We start from the raw sequence: 21,594 nt of genomic DNA, 5'->3' as shown, positions 1-21,594 counted from the left end.
TATATATATATATATATATATATATATACATACATATATGTATATATACATACACATATATGTATATATACATACATATATATGTATATATATATAAAACTACAGTGGAAAAAAATAGTTGGAAGAAGCCACAGAAATGACTCAATGATTTTCTGTACATCGGCCATTAGCAAATTAGTAACAGTTGTTCTATTAGTGACCAGTGGACTGTGGAACTGCCTCACGATGGCGTCTTTGGGAGGGAAGGGTCTGGTGATTCTTCCCTCCTCCTGCGGCCCGGAGTCTCTGCTGTTATGCGCTGCCCTTTCCTGCCACGTCAGCAGACCCACTGCCTTACATTTGGGTATTATTTCAAAGTGAGTCTACTCCTGTGGCCACACTTGATTTTAACCGGAGCTGCTTCAAGTAGGAAAACATGTGTTTCTTGGTATAAACACAAACTCCCCTTTGTTTCAAAGATGAGGATGTGAGGTGTAGGAATGGAGCCACTTGCTTATCGCTTCACCAAGAGCAGGCTGGAAGCTGGGGACCTGGCTTCCTGGAGCCTATCTATGTTGTTTGTCTTCTACCAGAGGACAGACGGCTTACCTTTAGACTATTGTAGGCTATATCTGCATCCTGGTCCACATCTAAGCCATTGTTCTGTTGTTCTACCTGCATAGGAGGACAGAAAGGTGAGCGCAGGCCACAGGGCATGTGCTCGGCAGACATTTCTAAGACAGCCAAACTTCCTCATTCTACTTTTGCATGAAGATCTGGCAACCTCACCCTCCACAGGTATATTCCCCACCTCCTCCAAAGAGTAGCCCAGTACTCGGGCTACCATAAATCCCCCCATAAACAACTCCTTCCTGCCCCCACACTATCACATGATCCTCAAAGGTGCTGACAGCTTGAAGACGTATCACAAACACTACGTCATGGGTTAAATTCTAGTCCTAAATTCTCCCTGTGAATGTGACCTCCCTTGGGAATAGGGTCTTAGGGGATGTGACGAAGTGAGTCCAAATGCCTTGGGAGGAAAGAACGCACGGACATATTAACATGGAAGTGGGATTGGAGTTAGCTGCAAGCCCAGAACACCAGAAGCCAAGAGAAAGGCAGGAGACAAGTCTTCCCTAATGCCTGCAGGGGACAGTCGCATCTAGACCTCCACTTCTGACTTTTGGCCTCTGGAAGAATACGTTTTTGTGAATAAGTAACTGGGTTGGAAGTATTTTGTTTCAGCACCCCCAAGAGTTACACACGCTGAATATTAATGTTGCCCTCGTGTTTTTGGGGTGTGCACGCATGAGGTAATTAGAAGCTGCTTTTATGAAGTGGCTGACTCATAGTAGGTATACAGTCTCATAGTAGGCATACAGTATATGCAGCAGTCTTCACAATGGGCAGCAGTCACTGGAATAACAAGTCTACCAGGACTCAGGTCAGCCAAGGACCTCAGATTCTGTGGGCAGTCCTTACTTATTGAAAAGGGGGCACAAACAACTTCCTAATTGCTTGGAGTGAGTTTAAGGGGGAGACGTCCCTGAAGAATGTGGGTCTTTAGAACCAAGACCTAATGGGGCATTTAATGAGATTGCCTAAGTCCCTGAGGTCCACGCACACAGCTGTCACTGCTGTGGGTGGACCAGGGTGTCTGAGTTCAGAGTGAGCACCCCCTGCAACCTCTTGCAGATGAAGGGCATGTATGGTTGCTACACTGTTCCCTGCAATGTAAGCCGGGATAAGCCCAGCCTGGGTACCAACTTTTGCCTTGCCTCCCTCCGTCACCAGAGGCACAGGGGACTGAATGACTAGAGTCAGCACTCCTGCTGTTAGGTAAGTGGCCTGTGCTTACATTCTGTGTGACATAGACACAACCCCTCTAAATGTTAGGCTCTCAGAGCAAGAGGATCACATACTGGGACTTGAAGGGCTGTACCACCATGTTTCTAAGTCTGGTGGGATCACATAGGGACCAAATTAAGTGCTAGGCCAGGGAGAAGGAACTGGGTACACAGAGCAGATCCAGCAGGCACAGAGGCCCCACCCTCACAGTGACTTAGCCACTCCCCATGGATGGAACACTCACAAGCACCCCAGTCGGGCTATATGGAGTAAAAGGCCTCTAAGGCTGGGGACCTGGGGCTACATCACTCTAGTTAGCCTAGGATTCCTTCTGGAACCAAGGGAAGACTCAGAAACTTGATCTCTGTATGTTTAACCTCAGAGAATGATAAAGGACTCCACATTATTACCCAACCTACCCTTGTAGGCAACTACACACAGGGCAGAGCCTACAGTTCTTGCTTGGTGGTTATATTTTGAGTTTTCCCCCTTTTACTCGGTATCCAGTCACACCAATTCTGAAGCCAAGCTTCCAAAGCAATTTGGCATTTCTGAAATGCGGAATCCAGAAATCATGTCTGTAGGTGCGAGAGAGTATGTAGAAACTTCTATGCTGGCTGTATTGAATGTCATCCACACAGACTGCCCATGATTTGTGACGGTTGACTTAAAATCCCTTGACTTAAGATGGCACAAGAGCAACTAGTGTTCACTAGAAATTGTCCTTCATTTCGAACTTTGACCTTTGTCCCAGGAAGGTGGTTTGCCACCCGAGTCTCACCAGTGTCACAGAGCAGTGGTAGCTCTCTATTGTTCCCAGTGATCATGGTGGTGAATTACCCACACCGTGTCAGTGCGTTGTTGAGTGTTAGAGTGTCTGGAAGATTGGAGGACTAAAGGATATTTTAACAACGCGCATTTTCAACATACAATGGGGCTTTGGGGATACAACTCTTAAGAGTATCTGTCCAGGGGCTGGTGAGATGGCTCAGTGGGTAAGAGCACACGACTGTTCTTCCAAAGGTCCGGAGTTCAAATCCCAGCAACCACATGGTGGCTCACAACCATCCGTAACAAGATCTCTTCTGGAGTGTCTGAAGACAGTATACTTACATATAATAAATAAATAAATCTTAAAAAAAAAAAAAAAAGAGTATCTGTCCAGTATCTGATTTATGTTTGTCAGGCTAGCTTTTCCTTATAATTGGAAGTCATTCATTTACCCAGTGCCTTCTCCTCCCACTCTTAACTAATCCACCTGGAGATTTTACACCACCACCAAGATTCACCTCTTCACCTAACGCTTATTGAACAAGACAAAACAAACAACCCTACCCTCCCCCATCCCCAAGACTCTGACAGCAAGCCACCCCAGAGTCTGCAGCCTATCAGACTGCAAAGGGAAGAAAGGTGTTATCAAAAGGGAGTCTGGGTCCAGGATGTGGGGATCAAGGATGGAGGAAGGGGAGGGGGAGGAGAGAGGAGAGGAAGGAGAGAGGATGGGGACAAGGAGGAAGGCCAGATCCCACGATTTTCAATTTAGGCTTGAGACTAGATTTGCTAGTGATATGACCCAGAAATGGACTTGAATTCCACAAGTGTTCCTCACAGCTTCAAAGTAAAAAAAAAAAAAGTGGTTCTTATCTCCTGACAGCTCTCTGCTGCGGCATTGCTGGTAGGTTTAAAATCGACGGCGTTCACAGCCACATGACAACATTAGTTTTTATTTCACACCTGGGCTACATTTGCTACTCCAAACCCGATTCAAATTCCCCAACGGCTAAGTTTGTCTCCTGCATTTTTACCTGTCTTAAAAAAAAAAAAAGAACTATACACAGCTACTACATGTGTGTGTGTCTGTCGTGGCTTGTCTCTGCCGCGGCAACTGTGAGAAAACCAGAGGACAGCTTGCAGGAATCAGTTCTCTCCTTCTATCATGTGTGCCCCTCAGATCAAACTCAGGCCAGCAGGCTTGGCAGTAGATGCCTTCATGAATACTGAGAGACATCTTGCTGGCTCTGTATTCTCTTTTATAACGCCCACTTTGTATACCTGCGATGAGCCTGATACTGGCATAGTTCTGTGTGTATAGCTTAGGTGCCCCAAAAGTCCTTGAGGGAGAGAATTTACTTTTAGGTGTGAAGTTTCACACAGTATTCTTCCAAGACTCTCGAGGATAAGGGTGACTTCAGTTGTGATGATGGAAGGCACGGCCATAGGTAAGGAGGGTCTCCTAACTCTGGGCCAGGTGGCTGAGCTCATGTTAGATTCCAGGCATGAGAGGGTGGTGGACTTCCTCTGCTAAATTTGATTTCTGATGTGTTATTTTATCTGCACCTGATGCCAGTCCTCTGGCATGAGCTCCCACTGACTCCCTACTGCTTCCCAGTGGAAATCCTTTGCCCTGGGACACTCAGAGAGTATGTGCTGCACAGAGGCACCAGGGTGGGAAGCTCACAGAGGAGTGATCAATTTGATTCCAACAAGAGGAAGCTCTGAAGCTCAACGCCACCGAGACCCCACGACTCACGAGCGGTCACGCACGCACCTGCACTTTCTTGTTGTCCTGCTGTTCCTTTTCTAGCTGCACCTGCAGCTTCTTCCTCTCCTGCTCAAGTTCCCGTACTCTCTTCTGCAGCTTCAAGAAGACGGTCATGTCCATGGCTGCCTTCTCTATGCCAACCTCCTGCCAAGGAAGACGGGGTGCCCAGAAGGTGGTTCTCATGGCACAAATGCTCCAGGGAACACACAAGGCCTCGCTGCCCACCTCTGTAGCAGCCATCTGCCTCCTTGCTCCTCCCCAACACCAATCCTTGCCTCCAACACAAAGCCAGTGTCAAACCACTAGTGTTTCCCTTAGAAAAGCCAGGGATACGGACTTGCTCTCTTCAATAACGTCCCTGTCTCAGCCCTTACATTCCTCCTGTGTGAGCCACTTAAACGACCCATCACCTACTCTGAGAATAAATGCAAACAGGCACAGGCATTTTCTTTGGAAGGTAAAAGGGAATCCAATTCTGGAAAATGGTATTACAAGCGAGAAACTAAATCTCAGGACCATCGTGTGTCCTGATGGGAATCACCGTGGCCTCTGGCCACTGTCAATGTGACACTAGTACCTGATTGTAACTTGAAACAAGTAACGCTTACCCTGCCATGGAGCCCGCATCTCCAGCAGATCTTAATGCATTGATTTCCCAGTGTATTTTTGTCCTTTCAGATCAGTATCTGGATTTTACTATGTGGGCTATGCATATACACAAACACGTGTCTGCCTGGCAGTAGGCAGTGTATATGAGCACATATGCAGCCTGTTTTTACATGTTGGAAGCATGGTGATGTTCTACTTCATGTAATGAGCACAGCTTGGGACCAGTCTCACTACCTGTGAGCCACAGAGCATCCACGCAGGATGCTGCGCCTCACATCTGACTGTGTGTTGGTACGTTCGCTGCAGCCCAGTGATCCTGGGCCCTGGCCCCTCTGAGCCACCACTAACGGAGCAGTCTATCTCTGTTGGGTAGTTCCAGGCAGGCGATTAAATGTCCCCGGCAGGACAACTGCAAACAGCGCCCCAGACTTACCTCCACCTGCTGAAGGGCATCCTCAGTGTCCCCGATTTCGGAAGTGGAAATGGAGGGGTAATTGGAGTCAGATTCTAAGCTGCTTTGATTCGATGGGTTCTTCCTGTGGCCCGGAGTTTGCTGCTTAAGGAGAGAGGAAAAAAATGTGACAACTCATAACCAGCTTGTATTAATGCAAAGTAACTTCTCAAGGATCCCTGGAAATCGGTCACTGCTTCACTGTCATAACTACGGGCAGTACTGCTCCTTGGACCAGTGGATAAATAGTTATTCCTGCGTATGCCAGGCAAATACTCTACGAATGCTTTACAACGCACAATACCCAGAAAGCGATGAGAGAACAGCCTTTCACTCAAGCTGTGCCCTCAGACTGTGCACAGTGGACCTTCTTGAAAGAAACCATTTCTGCAATCCTATCCCATGCTGCCTCTCCTTCCACCCCATTCTGCTGGTGAAAATGATAGCAATTAGAAACAGCGTGTACCCTTCCGTGCTAGTCATTTAAAAAGACCTTCCCGTTTGTTTTGTTTTGGCAGCTGGTTTGTCTTTAAGAGTGAAAACCGAGCTTGGTGGAATTTATAGATTTCTATTTCAGTTCCTCTTCAGATTCCTTTCCTGGTTTCCATGCAACTAACTCACTGATGTTGAATATGTATACTGGGAGGGAGTATTCTTAAGGGAAAAGAAGAGTGTCAAATCCTGAAATGTCACAAAGATATCTTGTATTTTGTCAGAGATTAGGAGACCCAACCAGGTTCCAAGGGTCTCTCTCCACATGGACCAATGCAGCTGAGGTCAGAGCCTACAATACCACTGTCTCAACAGTGGAATTTTCTAAAACAAGAAGCACATGACATATACACATACAGAAAAATAATTCTTAACTTCCTAAGATCTCAATAAGACCTCAGCTTTCAGAAAGAGCATCCTCAGAAAGTGACCATCGTTGGCTGGCAGCTTCCTAACTGGAGTTCAAATAGGAACGGAAGAACAGGTGGTCCTTGCACACATGCATGTTAACTGAGCATGGCAGTGCCAGAGGGCAAGGGATATACAGCCAGCTCTGAAAGGACAGAAAGGGAAGCCATTGCCACCAGGCAGCAGAGCCGCCTCCTTTGCCTTTAGGATCGTCACCTCGTCCCGAAGGTTCTCATATCTCTGCTCCAGCTGGGAGTACTCCTTCACGAGGTTCTGGTACCTGGACCGTTCCTCCTCCAGTTCCTTCTTCATCAGGAGGTTCTCTTCCACAGAGCTCTGTGAAGATTCAGCTGGGAAGCAGGCAGGGGAAGCTGGGTTTCAGCATCTGAGGGGAATCCTCAATTGCGCATGCCCTGCTAGGAGCATTCTGACTAATCTCTTGTTAAGAGGCTGCCCACCACAGGCTGGTCCCAGAAGCTGTGGGAGTCTCTCTTGCTCCTCACCTACTGCAGCGTTGAGGAGGGGCTCATTATTCTGAACCAAGGGTTTAGACAAGAGGAAGAGTGACCCTGCTCTCAGGAGGGCAGGGAGAGAGATATACATGAGCACCCCCTCCCTGTCCACGTGGCTGCCTCTCTTGTGACAACCGACATTAAGAACTATTGGCAGCATTTCTAGCTGAACCATTCTAAACTCTCATTGTAATCCTTATCTGCCAGGTCCTTGGAGACCAGACTAGAGGTGATATAGGGAGAAGCAGGCAAGGAACCTAAGAGATTCTGATGGTCTTTTTTCTCTTGCCAACCTTGTATCCATAGTAACGGAAAGCAAGTTGGTTTTTTTTTTTTTTTTTTTTAAAAGGGTAACTTGAAAGCAGCTTGTATTTTCACAAGATCTCAGGCTGGTGGGGGCTGTGGCGTTACCAACTTTGGCTCCCCAATGAGATGGGTGAGGACCGTAAGGGTGGGAGGGGACCTGGTTACCACTGAACAGACAAGAACTGGATTTATGTGCCCCACAGGGTGAGTGGCAGCGGGGAAGTTGAGGGGCACTGGAGTGAGGCTCATCTGGAGTCTAATTAAAGACCCTGTCTTTCTGCAGGCAATACAGTGACCATCTGACAGGAGGACACAGTGATAAGGAGGAGCAAGACAAATGTAAAACCACCACCTGGGTGCTACTGTGCTGAGTGCCAGCTCAGGCACTTCAGCCGGGCATCTCCTCATGCCCCCACAAGTCCTTCCAGGTCTGTCTTTCCTGCCCAGCCTCAGGTGGATACTTGCACACACTCACAGAACTGGGCATAGTAGTGCCATGCTTTGACTACAGGGCTCCAGATACAAACCTGCATGCGAGGTTTTTATATGAAGTATGAATTTCCCTTTCAATAGACTCTTCAAACAAATGGCACAGCAGGATCTTAAACTTGACCTTCCTTTCCCCAGCTCTCCCTTAGGAAGCCCTTCTTCCCCTCCATCAACTAGCAGGCTAGGAAAAGCGGTGAGGAATGTGGAAAGCTGGTTCAGGGCTTACCTTTTGACTGGCGCAGGATTTGGTTGTTAAGGTATTCTTTTTCATCCTTCAAGAGAGCATTTTCATGTTCCAGGTCTGCAACTCTCTGAAAGAGATCAACAGGTAAAATAATAATAATAATAATAATAATAATAATAATAATAATAATAATAATAATAATAATAAAAACCTGAATAAACCCTTCCCATGTAGTGACAGAAGAGGAGGCTGCTTTGGTGGAGATGGCATTCTGATGATCCTGGGTAAATGCTCTACTTAGGAAAAGAGATTCAACCAAAACTGCTTTCATTCTGAAGGAAAGTTATAGACAGAGAGGGAAAAAAATCTAAGTCCAACAAGACAAAACGGCTCAAACTGCTCGTGGTCATCTCAGTCTCCCAGAGACCACTAAGTGTTTATACTCAGCACCATTCCGTATTGAGGAATGTACAGAACAGAGAGTCTCCCATGCTTGTGAACCTGTGTGTCTCTCTTGCTGAATCATGAGCTGTCAAATCTGAATCTTAGGAAAGCCAGAAGCCCACAGTGGACACGTCATCTCTGGTCTTTGTCCCGCCTGCCCTTTCCTGCCTCAGTGTTCCGGGCCCTGAGAGAGGGAGACACATTCGGTACTGACATTCAGTTATCTAATCCCAGCGTGTGGCTCCTTATAACACTGTTGAAAAGGAAACACGAGGTGATGCAGTTCTGATGGGTCATCAGTAAATGCCCTACAAAAGAAAATCAGTTCAACCAAAGGTGAATATGATGGCATAAATAAACAAACAAATAAATAAAAACAAGAAAAAGAGGCAATGTTAAAGAAAAAACTAGGACTTCTGAAGAGAAAAAATTGTGATTATAGAAATAAATATTTGTATTTTTAAAGTAACAATATAGGCAGATGTTCTAAAAGACTTTGAAGTCATTAGTTGATATTAAGTATGAAATAATGGCCAAGTCACTCAGAAATCCTATTCCTAATTATATACCTAGGAAGAATAAAAACCTAATCTCTATAAAAACAATTGTACAAAGGTGACTGTAGTAAATTCATCGTCTCATGGTAGTCAAAAAGTAGAAACAGCTAAATGTTAATCAACAAATTGGTTAGATGTTAAGACCCTAGTACTGCAGATACCACTCAGTTGAGATGCAGGACATGGGGATGCTAACTTTTAACTGACCAGAGAGCTCGTTTCTGCTGGCTAACATTACATAATGCTAGAAGGTACTGCTGAGACTGTAGAGGGGATGGGGGAAGGGCACCAATGGTCTTATCCAGTGCTAAACCCGGCATGCTACATACAATACTGATCTGCCTGGGAAGATGCAATAGTGGCATGAAGGTTATTGGGGTAACCAACCACTTTCTGATGTTATACAAGGTCTGTTCCATAGGTGAGATTTCAAGCTAGGATTATAAATCCATGACTGAGATGGTAGACCTTGCTGGGGAACTTACTGTTGTTTTGCTACGTGGTTCTGATGTCAAACTACCTTCTAATTTGTACGTTTACACTGATAGGTTTTTGCTTTCCACCGCTTCGATCAGAGAAGCTACATTTTGCATGGGTTGATGCAGTCATAACTGGTCAAAATGCCAAGTTTAAGTCACTGTCAGTGCTTGCTGTGGATGGGTCATCCATATCAATTGTCCTACCCCCTGACCACACAAGACTCAGGGACACTCTATAGAGGGCTGGGCAGAAAGGATGTAGAGCTGGAAGATGAGGAAGAGAGGTATAGAATACCGACCTCTGCACATGACTGTTATTCACATTAACGTACAGCAGTGGTGGGTACCTGCACATGATCAAGGCAGGAAAAATCCCAGCAATGACAGGGCAGGGAGCTCTGGGGTTTCACCCTTGGTGGAGGAGCTACGGGCAGCTGACGCCTACTCAGAGAAGAGTTACTTTCCTTTGAGGACATAGTCACTGGTAGGTTGCCCATGACCCAGTGGATGCCCCATACCACGTGTATATGGGCAGCGGTAATGGGACTCAAGGAGTTATTCAAACCAAGACAAAAAAAAATTTGGAGTGTGGGGCACCAGGAAGAGTTGGAAAGGAATAGTAACAATGGATTCACATAATAAATTTAAAATATTTTTAAAACTAGGGGGTGAGCCGGGCGTGGCGGCGCACACCTTTAATCTCAGCATTTGGGAGGCAGAGGCAGGCAGATTTCTGAGTTTGAGGCCAGCCTGGTCTACAGAGTGAGTTCCAGGACAGCCAGGGCTATACAGAAAAATTCTGTCTCAAAAAACTAAAAACAAACAAACAAACAAAAAAACCAAAAAGTCTAGGGGGTGAGAGGCCAGTGAGATGGTGGCATCTCAGAGAGAATGGTGAATCCCACCAAGCCTCCACCTGACCATTGTCTGCGCCTAGCCCCCAGACAGGGTGGAGAGGACTGATGACTCTTACACACACACACACACACACACACACACACACACACACACACGAGACACTGTTCTTAAATATGTAGGTAGTAGAACTCGTAACACAAAAGTTGAAATTAACAGCCCCTGGAATACTTGAGTAAAGTTGAAATGATGATGATTAAATAATGATGATTAAAACTCACATCTCCAAGATAGCCCAGGAGATGTGCCTGAGTCATCCCCAGCTCACAGAGCCTCCAATGCCGCTTCTCTCTGGAGGTTTCATGGGCCATAGCTGTTCCTGACATCAGAAGGCGCTTCTAGGTCTGACCCCCATCTCTCCGCCAGATCGTTAGTACCCTTCTTCTCCTGACTGCTCAGAACAACTCAGGACCAGCACAGAAGTTCCCATGGCTAACTCTCACCTCACTTAGAGAGGCACCTCTGGCTGTCGTTCATACCCCATCCCCTAAGGTCACTCTCCAACCCTTTGCTCATCTTTCTTCTATAGCACGTGATAGATAATCTCAGAAGGACGTCCCTCTCTACCTTCTGTTTTCTAAGAATGAAAAAAAAATTTTTTTTGACTATTATTTTTGTTCCGCTGTGTAGAATGGTCTCTAACACACAAGGCACTCAATAAACGCCTGCTGAGTGAAGGACGCGGACGTCTATCATGCTGTGTAAGACCTGTCGCCCACAGAGATGAGTTAAAGCTCCTTCTAAGAGCTGTCAGACTTTTCATGAAACCACAAATCCTGAGACAATGAGAATGCGATCCTGAGTATAGCAGGCCCAAGAATCCCTGAAGACTCAGTGCATGAGAACCCCGTACTCTCTCCAGACAGACCCCCTTGCTTTCAGTCAGCAAAGTCTCAAACCTAAGGCCACACACTGCAATCAGCCATCAGCAGAGGTAGTTCTATGACTGATAAGATGATGCAACACACACCCTGATGCACCGGTGTGAGCACTCAGAACCTTGGGCCCACTTGACACGTGGGCCGTGCCAAGGCCGCCTCAGGGCCAAGCAGTGGGCTGCAGGTCACCTTTCCCTTCCTGTTACAACCTCGAACTGAGCTAGGCTCTATGTAACCTCCAGAGCACATTATGAATCGGGAGCTACTGCCTCTCTGCCAAGGGCAGCCCAGAGAGCTACCTCTTTTCCAGATAGCAGGTCACACAAGACAGCACAGTTGCATGATGGAACACAGGAACAAAGAGTCCCAGTGAGGGGCTGGTGAGATGGCTCAGTGGGTAAGAGCACCCAACTGCTCTTCCAAAGGTCCAGAGTTCAAATCCCAGCAACCACATGGTGGCCCACAACCATCTGTAACAAGATCTGACGTCCTCTTCTGGAGTGTCTGAAGACAGCTATAGTGTACTTACATATAATAAATAAATAAATCTTTTAAAAAAAAAAAAAAAAAAGAGTCCCAGTGAGTTTCTCTGTGGAGAGGCTGAAGTAACGTCTTAGTATAAAATGGTAGGCGGGGGTGTGACAGGGGCAGCTGCATGCCCTGTGGGCACAGAGACGGATTCCCATGGTAGCCCACAGCACTGTCATGTGGTCTACCAGGTAAAAATCATCAGAGGTGGCAGCCCCAAGTGTTCCAGCATGCCAGTTCCAATACAGCACTTGCAGTTTCTGCTGACAGAAACATCAAACCCATTAATTAAACATCTACCAGCGGCTGGCTCCGTCCCTGGTCTTTGCTGGCTTCATCAATCTCACTGAACGTAGAGAAAGAGCCTGGAGCTGACCAGAAGGAGACCAACTGTCTTATTATTCAGCACGTGCTCAGGCTGGAGACAGCCTCTGCTGAGCATTAAACCCCGGCTAGGCAGATCCTATAATAGAAACCAGGAGCAGCTGTCCCTTGACCATTCTTCAACTCCTGCAGAGAAAGGTTCCACAAACCCTACAGAAGGGAGAATGATCCTCCCACCTCATTGATCATGTCATGCCGGTCTTTTGTTCACATAGGTGGCATGCATTTGGAGTTAGAGAGGAGGGTCTTAACCGGGTATAGTGGTGAACATTTTTTTTTTTTTTTTATTCCAGCATGGAGGAAGAGGCAGGTAGATCTTTGTGAGTTAGAGGCTGGCTAGGGTCACAGAGTGAAACCTCATCTCCAGAGACGGCCTGGGAGCTGGTGTCTGCTCCTGTCAAGCTCCTGTTTGGTTCAGTCCCGAGGCCAAAGGCTCCTAGGCAGCAGCCATCCTTAAAAGAGAGCAGGTTGGGCTTTGCTTCTCTGTTTTGTTTTTACCAAGGAAGTTTTCTTACAACAAACCCTTACCTGCCTTTGGATGGAAAACCCAGCTATTTTAGGTGCCCTGAGGCCCTGACTCAAAGTGTTTGCGGGAAGCAGGGTAGGCGAATGAGAGTCCTCAGCTGGGAGGAAGAGCCAAGGCGATGGGAGAGCCAAAGACCAGAGAGCAGGGCTGAAGCCTGCGACTCAGTTAGAAAACATACACGACTGCCAGTGCAAGACCAGGAGCAATCCTAGAGATGTTCAAGGCCATGTGCACATGTGTATTTATGTGTATACACACACACCTACACATGGGTACCATGGCTGGTAGGGGTTCTTGTGCATACCTGACAATAGAGGTAGGGTTAGGGCCAGTATTTCTGTGTCTGCCCCCGGGGTGCCAGCACTGTCTGTCCCAATTTAAGAGCTTTTCTTCCAGTACTAACCAACACCGACTCTCCTTCCTGGGGTTCTCAAGCCATGTGACTCTCTACTCTGTATGTTGGACAGATACTGTAGTGTGGGCAATGCACTATCTTCCTTCTAGTTGGGTCATGGTAGAGATAGGGAGGAGGACAGAGGTGTTCTCAACCCATAGACAGCCCTTCAATGGCACTGTGGGACATTTCCTTGTTGGAAGAGCTGCCTTGGGAATTTAGAGGAGCTGCTTTGTAGCTAAAAGTCAGGAGCAGGAGAAGCAACAACAGGAAGTCCCGTTTCATGGACCTTCCATACGTAAGCCTTAAGAACAGCAGTGGGGAGGTGGCTCCAGCCAGCAGAGTAGACTTCCCCAACAAAAGGGTTTCCTGGTGGGCATGATGGCTATAGGCTGCTGAAGCCCTGGAACATGTAGCACCTTGTCATCTCTCTCACCAAGGACTAGCTCTGTGCAGTTTCCCTGGGAAATGACTCAAGGTTTTAAGAAAGATGAGCAAAGCCAGACACCATCTACTCTCCCCAGGGATGCGACAAGGCTTAGCTAATGATACCAGCTCAATCAACACTGGATCAGGGATCAGACATCTGTTACAAGACCCAAACGCACAGCCATTCATGAAATGAGGGGTGGCTTGTCTGTGGTCACAAGCCCTGGAAATCTCGGAAATTTCCTCAGCTTGAAGAGTCATCTCCTACAAGTGCTCCGCCCACCAGCCCTTCACCGGAAAGTCCTGGTCCTCTGGTGCATGCATACCTTTCTCAGCTCGCCATTCTCCTTGTTGTGAGCATCCTCTAGGACCCTGCGCTCCGACTGAGCCTTCTGTAGTTCAGTGCGCAGGCTCTGTACCTCCTCCTGCAGCTGAAGGCTGGTATCAGCCTCCTGGTTCTGCTGGTAATGTGCCAGCTCCTTCTTCAGCTTCTCCACCTCCATGGCGTGAGTGGAGGTGACTGTAGACAACTGCTCTGACAGAGTCTTGAACTCTTTGTTCTGTAGAAAGCATCAGCAGATGGGGTGGGAGGGAGGGTAATAAAAAAACAAAAAGAGAGGGTTATCAAGCCAGGAAGAATCATGAAGGCCACCAGAAAAGAAAAAGAAAAAGACTTATAGGGCAGAATTAAAGCTCAGAATAATTACATGCCAGTAAAGGCAGTCTTGGGGCACCCCCTGACCCTTTAAACTCCTGTGTGGACCTAGAAGCAGAGAGAGACGTAAACAGCAGTGTTGACAGAAACCGTCAAGGAAAACATGTGAGCACTCACACAGAGTAGGTTGCTGCTGCAAGAATAATGGAGCCAGCTTCTTGGATCTGCAGTTTTGGCCTCTTAGGACTCCCCATCCCTTTGCATCAAGAGCTCCCAGCTTTAGACTTACAGGCACAAAGAGCTGTAACCTAATCCCTTCCTCTGAGACAAAGGACCCCTTTAGTATCCCTTCTTTCAAGGAGGCCCTCCAAGGGGCCCCAGGGTCTCTCTTGCCACCTGTCAACATGACTCATCCAACTCTCACTGGAGAGATTGACATCTGACAACACTCAGTTACAGACTGTGCACCCAGTCAGCAGTCAGCTGATGTGTGCAGCAGGCCCTGAGATCCTACTTCCGGAATGAAGCTCACATAAAGGACTGGCAGAAGTCGGGGCTGGGAGGATGGAGATCCTGGGAGACAGGGGGACATGGAGCAGGGGATGGAGAACGCTCGGAATCAGCAGGCAAGCGGCACTCATTGATCACCCTCTGTTGCTGGATTCCACAGCAACTCCAAGCAGAACAGAGTCATCAGCTAAAATGCCAATAAGCCAGGGCATCAGGAATCAATGACTAATTCACAGAAAAATGAAACCTCACATAAGCTGTCAAAGAAAAGCTGCTGGCACCTATATAACAGCACATGGCTCACACAGCACATGGCTTGAGCATGCGAGTCATGTATTCCTTGTGTGTATGATTCCCCACACTCTCTGCAAGCTCCAGGCACAGCCTGTTTCTCCACTTATCTGGGCTTGCTGTTAGCTTCACCTGGAGAGTCTAAAAGAAATCCTGTTAAGCCACATCGACTTAGAAAGATCTGTTCGCCAGGGTCCCTGCACAGGTTTGGCTACTCTCTGTCCTCCTGTCTGCTCTGGGATGTGAGTGAGCTCAGATGGGCTGTCAAGTCTCACTGGCATGGCCTGGACCAGGTCGACGAGGGTAGAGAGGTGGCTGAGGAGGTGCCTGGATGCGACTGGCTGGAATATGAAGAGAGGAACGCGTTGTGGTGGAGGCAGGGGATGCAGGCACATGTGGAATGCAGATGTTTCTGGAAGGCCCAGCTTTCCTGATCCTGATACTACCAGAGAACAGACTCAAACACTGGGGAAGAAGGGGTCTGCTGCCGCCAGGCCTGGGCCTGAGCTGGCCTCATCCTTGGCCCTCTGTGCCTTTGACCCAGTCACTCACTTTTCTGTGGCTCACTTCCCATATAAACTAGAGATAAAAGAAATCCCCATCTGAGAAGGCCGTTACTGAGATGTAGGGAACAACGCGCTTATCTGGCACGAGCCACACAGCCAGTGCTCAGTAACTGTCATAGAGCCTCACTGGCCTGTGTTCTCCATGGAGTCCCTAAGGCTGCTGCTCACAAAAGCCTCTGCTTCTGCCAATCCCACGCCCACTCATCACCCCCCCACCCCCACGCCATTCAAACAACCCCTGCATCTGTGGTCCCATCACTGTCTGTTTTGTATCTTAAACCTGGGACCCCACAACCAGACTTATTGTGGTTCCCAGTCAGAGGGAAAAATCATTGCAAGAATCTTTATGGTGAAGTCCACACAGCCTGCTGCAGGTGAGAATACTCACTCTGGGCACGCACTGTACCTTTTCATGCCTATGAACATTACCTTCGGTGAGGGTGACTGATAACCCTGAGTAGTTCACAGCAGAGAAAACTGGGACCCAGAAAAGTCCCAGAGCTGTAAACTTGTTTGCACACTGTTTTTCTAACATGTATGAATGCCCTCAAGAATCATAAAATATGGACTAATGTAGTATTTACTTAGTGGCTATTACGGTCTATTAACTATCCCTAATCAAACCGATTTAAAGGCCACTGAATGAACTATTGATTTGGGTTATATGTTTTTCTAATAAAAAAATATCCAGAGACTGCCCCACCTGGGATTCATCCCATATGCAGCCACCAAACCCAGACACTATTGCTGATGCCAAAAAGTGCTTGCTGACTGGAGCCAAATATAGCTGTCTTCTGAGAGGCTTTGCCAGAGCCTTACCGATACAGATGCAGATGTTTGCAGCCAACCATCAGACTGAGCAAGGGGACCCCAATGGAGGAATTAGGGGAAAGGACCTGAATGGGTTTGCAATCCCATAGGAAGAACAACAATATCAACCAACCAGACCCTGCAGAGCTCTCAGGGACTAAAACACCAACCAAAGAGTCCACCTGGAGGGACCCATGGCTCCAGCTGCATATGTAGCACAGGATGACCTTATCTGGCATCAATGAGAGGGGAGGCCCTTGGTCTTGTGAAGGCTTGATGCCCCATCATAGAGGAATGCTAGGGCGGTAAGGTGGGAGTGGGTAGGTGGGTGGGGGAGCATCCTCATAGAAGCAGTGGGGGAGGGGTGGAAGAGGGGCTTTGCTTGGTGCAGAATCTGCTCTCTGCAGCAGGGCGGCATCCTCAGCCTTAAGACATGAACTTGGGGTGCTCATCTTCCCTGGTTTTGCCTTTCATTTTCCTTCCCACGGTAGTGGGAATACTCTCACCAGACTCCTGTGACTGAGACACTGCCTCCCATGTCACGCTATTCTGAGACGTGACTTGGGATATTTATCTCTGGTATCTGTGGCAATGTACATCTTTCCTTGTGCCTTAAGGACTGAAGAGAGCAGTTGCCTAGATTAGCTCTAGGAATTGCAGGGGAAAAGACACTCAACTTATCTCCCAGTAGCTGGTCTGCCTATCGAGGGATCTCCAGTGCCCATGGTCATGTGTGCCATGTCTCTGCCATCATGTGTGCCCACATGTACACACAGTGATGTGTGCCCAAGCTTCCACCACCACAGGTGCCACACATTGCTCACCAGTCCCGATGATATCAGACTTTTACGAGCATGACCCTAAACTGACGGGTGAGCCTCTGTTTGGCCTGAAGAGCATTCCTCACATGTCCCAAGAGCTTCCCACTGGGAATGATCTAGAAACCCAGCCAGAGGTGGCAAAGCCTCCCTGAAAGCAGCTTCAATCCCAGTCAGGCTGTGTCCTTTGGTTGGTTACTTACCTCCTCTGTGCCCTTAGTGCACTCATGTTTAAAATGGGGATACCAAGAATGCTTATCCCATAGGCGTGGTGAAGGTCAGTGGATTAAGGCATGGGTACAGTGCCTGGCACGGAAACCACATGGGAATCATTGTGAGAAAGATCTCACATGTCCCCTGATTATGTCCGCTGCATACAGGGAGCCTTGCCCAGGGTGACAGCATCTGCCACTGCTCACAGATGTTTGCCGAGCAGAAAGCTTAAGGCCAGAGCTTTATTTTAAAATAGGCCTTTCAAATCTGCTTCTCTCCAACGTTCAAGCACGTGGAGTGGGAAATACTGTTATTTTTATCCTCTGGAGTTGACCTCACATACCAGCAAGGCCAATACTGAGCACTATCTGAAACCAGGGCCCAGGGTGGCCTGGGCACACAGATGCTCCTACCTAGTAGGGACAGTGGCTTTAGTCGCCTTGTCCTCTGGCCACATTGTGTCTAGAAAAGTGACTCAGATGTTTCCGTCCTGACAGAAACAGCAGATACTGTGGTGCTTTGTGTTTTCACAGACCTCTCCCTGGTCACTGCCTCCCTGACTTGCTGGGTCACCACAGGCACGGGCTGACCAGGGTAGGAAGTGAGCGTCCCCAGCTCACACTGGGAGGGTTGTCTTTTTATACTGAGCATCTGTACGGGCTGGTTGTGTGTATAAGCTTGACACAAGAGTCGCCAGAGAGGAAGGAGCCTCCACTGAGGAAATGCCTCCATGAGATCCAACTGTAGGGCATTTTCTCAGTTAGTGATCAGAACAATGGGTGGTACTGTCATGGGTGGTGCCATCCCTGGGCTGGTAGTCCTGGGTTCTATAAGGTTGATCTAGCCATGGGGAGCAAGGCAGTAAGCAGCACCCCTCCATGGCCTCTACATCAGCCCCTGCATCCAGCTTCCCGCCCTGTTTGAATTTCTGGTCTGGCTTCCTTTGATGATGAACTGTGATGTCGAAGTATAAGCCAAATAAACCCTTTCCTTCCCGACTTGCTTTTTGGTCATGGTGTTTCATCACAGCAAGAGCAACCCTAACTAAGAGAGCATCCAAGCCAGCACTCTGGGTTACTCCAGAGAACACGTACCCAGAGCACTGGCTCTTCCACAAGCCTGGTCTCTGCCCAGAGCAGGAAAGCAAAGTGCCCCATTGTCAGCTGTCTCCACACCGGGGCTCATGTGTAGGACAGCTAGCTTAGCCAAAAACTGGTTCATTGTACTGGAAATGTGACTCAGTTGGCAGAATGCATGCCCTGTGGCATGAAGCAGGGGCGAGCCCTAGCAGGGGATAAAACTGAGCCTGGTAGCCCACCACTGTGCTTCCAGCATTTGGGAGGTAAAGTCAGAGGTTCAAAGTCATTTTTGGCCATAAATGGGAGTTGCGGCTAGCATGGACTACATGAAAGTCTATCTTTAAAAATAATACCAATAAAAACAAAAACAAAACAAAGCAAAACAAAATGACTCACCTATTTTCCTGCCCTCAGGTTATGAGAAGCTCCAAAAATGCCTAGTATAGCATGGGTACATTAAGATCAAGTATCTCCCACTGCCACAGCTGGTCCCCACTGCCATGGCTGGTCCCCCACTGCCACGGCTGGTCCCCCACTGCCAGGTCTTTCTTTTCCACATCCATGCCATGTGTGCCTTCATTCTTTCTCTCCTTGGTTTTTGGGAAGGCTGGTCCTGTGCTCACTTTTTACCACCAGCCCTGTTTCAGTGAGTCTCCTTTCCTCTCTGGGAGCCCAACTCAGTAGTAACAGCACACAGAACAGGACCAGCTCACTGGTGACATTTGGGACTAAGAAGCCAGAACCTTCTTCATGCTAGCTGTACCATGAAACCTGGGGGGCAGTTCAGATTTTAACACTTTATACCTCAGTGGCTTTGCCAAGATATTTGATGCCCCCAGTCCACCATCCTTCAAAATGACTCACAAAGTCATGTGAGGATCATCTACTGTATGGATCACGCGTGAGTGAACATAAAACACCCACCACAGGCTTTGGGGTACTCAAAATCACAGTGGTATAAAAGGAACTGCAGACTAGGCTAGACCATATGAGAATAGATTTTAAAAAAAACAAAACCAAACTGACTTTGTCTATTTCCTGCTCTGAGGGTATGTGAAGTTTCAGAATCTCCCTGGTACTAATATTTATTTCTGTAATATAGCAACCTGGGTCACGGTCCCTCCTACCTGGAACCTAACAGAATATCTGAGCCAAACCAAGGTCTTCTGGGTTGTGGAGGAGCAGATGCTTGGACCACTTGACTGGTGTGAACCGATTTCCAACTAGTACTCTTCCCGAGTCTACATGACCGCAAAGAAGCCAGTGTCCTATGCTTGCCTCAGATCCTTTCACAGGACTCCACCCACAGTGGGCTTTAGCATTGACACATTGTTCATCCAGATGGTTGACGTGGGAAGGTAGCCAGTGCAGACAGAGGTTAAAAAACGTAATCAATGAATGCAATACCAATGTCCTATCAGACAGGATGCCAACATTTACCTCGTGGGGACTGCCATAAACAAAGAGGGAAACACGGTGTGGGTACACGCAGCCATTGCTGTAGCTATACTGTGAAGGCTCTGGAGAGGCAGGGCCTCAGGACGCTAGGAGAATCTATCAATTTCTTATTGCTCCATTAAAATTTACCATGAAGTTGGCGGCTCAGAACAACGTAAGCTACTATTCTGCAGCTCTGGAAGGAGCTTCTAAAGGTGGCCAGCAGGACTGTGGTTGTTTAAAGACTCCAGCGGAGAACCTCCCACTGTTATCTGTAGCTCCTAACGGTGGCCTGGATACTGGGGCATGTGGCTCTGCATCCTGCTCCCCTATTCTGTCTGCAGCTTTCTCTCGTGAGCACGCTATGATCCCATGGGGTCCACCTGGGCAGCCCAAGGCCACCCCCCCATCCAGATGCCCCTAACTCTTGCAAAGCTTCTTGTGGCGTGTGAGGGGGCACATTTATAGATCTTGAAGATTAGGGCATGCTGTCTTTGTTGGGAAGTAATGCTATTCAGTGACTATGTTCAGTAACTATTCTTACTGACTGTGCAATGCCCCTGAGGTCTCTGGTACCTGCAGCTCCCTGAGAAAGCTTGGGGTCTGTCTCAAGCATGTCCCCAGTATCCCACAAACTTTGACACCCATGTAGGAGACTCCTACCACTAACCTGGTCATCAATCTTCCGCTGTAGCTGGACGACTTTGTTCTCCATGCCCACGTTGAGGCGTTTCAGATGCTCTGCCGAACGGGCCTCGATCTTGAGGGCCTTCAGCTCCTGCCTGGCCTTGAGCCTCCGGAAGGCACACTGGATGACAATGGCTGCATCCCGCTGCCGCAGAAAACGACTCCGTGCCATCCAGCCCCGGGCATACTTCTGGATGATGGTGGCTTTGTGCTCCATGAGGACCTGATGGGGATGAGCACACACAGCCTGTGGGTTTGCTCTGCAGGATGGGGACAGGTACAGCTTCTGTAACTACGGGGGTTTGAAAGCTGGCCTGGCCTTGGGTTTAGGAGACAGGGCATATGTGGCCTGTAACATCTGAGGATTTGATGCAAAGTTTTAGCTAGGTTCTGTAGACCATGGGTACATAGGAGAGTGGCTACCAAACTCTTGGTTTCTACCTTTATTAGTTAGATGTGGTTTGAATAGAAATGGCCCCCATAGACTTGTGTGTGTGAATGCTTGCTTGGCGTGGCACTATTAGGGGGTGCGGCCTTGTTAGAGGAAGTATGTCATGGTGGGGGCAGGTTTTGAGGTCTCTTATATGTTCAGGCTATGCCCAACATAGTGCACAGTCCACTTGTGCTGCCTGCAGATCATCAGGATGTAGAACTCTCAGCTTCTCTAGCACCATGTCAACCTACAGCCCACCATACTTCCCACCATGACGACAATGGACTAAACCTCTGTTCCTTTTTAAGAGTTGCCTTGGTCATGGTGTCTCCTCACAGCAATGAAACACTAAGACAGAAGGAACTATAGTCTAAGAAGCTTAAAGTTCTGGGAAGCCTAATAGTTACTTCACTAGAAACGAGGCAGTGGCCCTGGGGCAGGGGAGCTGGAAGGTGAAGTGAGATGCCCACGGCTGCTACTCACCTGGTGGTAGTTCCTGCGCACAAACATGCCCCGTGTGAAGGACTGGATGATGACAGCAGCCCCACAGACCCTGCGGTAGGCTCGGCGGGCCTTCAGCATGCGGTACTGCTTCTGGAACACTATGGCTGCCCGGGTTCTCCTCAAGTGCTCAGCCAGCCTGGAGTGGTGGGGAAGGAGCACAGATTGCCTCAGGGGAAGGGAGCTCATCTGTTGAGCTAGTCACAGAGTGAGCCCTTCCCTCTGTGGCCCTAGTTG

The 21,594-nt window shown here is 48.2% G+C and overlaps 1 protein-coding gene across 4 annotated transcripts in view; it reads right to left on the bottom strand.

The window, feature by feature from the left end:
* Myo5b (myosin VB) overlaps positions 1-21,594 on the bottom strand; it is a 295,975-nt gene that overhangs the window by 35,065 nt on the left and 239,316 nt on the right. For 2 of the 4 annotated variants that reach the window (XM_029547256.1, XM_029547258.1), the window contains exons 20-27: positions 21,340-21,496; positions 20,407-20,646; positions 13,684-13,917; positions 7,866-7,950; positions 6,549-6,682; positions 5,415-5,537; positions 4,379-4,516; positions 589-654 (exon numbers count right to left, since the gene is read on the bottom strand). In XM_029547256.1, coding sequence (XP_029403116.1) covers positions 589-654; positions 4,379-4,516; positions 5,415-5,537; positions 6,549-6,682; positions 7,866-7,950; positions 13,684-13,917; positions 20,407-20,646; positions 21,340-21,496 — 1,177 coding nt within the window. The remainder of the gene's footprint in view (positions 1-588; positions 655-4,378; positions 4,517-5,414; positions 5,538-6,548; positions 6,683-7,865; positions 7,951-13,683; positions 13,918-20,406; positions 20,647-21,339; positions 21,497-21,594) is intronic. The other 2 variants (XM_029547257.1, XM_021214403.2) reach the window with 1 other exon arrangement.

The sequence above is a fragment of the Mus pahari genome, chromosome 15 (genome assembly GCF_900095145.1).
Source record: "Mus pahari chromosome 15, PAHARI_EIJ_v1.1, whole genome shotgun sequence".
NCBI lineage: Eukaryota > Metazoa > Chordata > Mammalia > Rodentia > Muridae > Mus > Mus pahari.
This window is presented reverse-complemented; position numbering and strand designations above follow the sequence as displayed.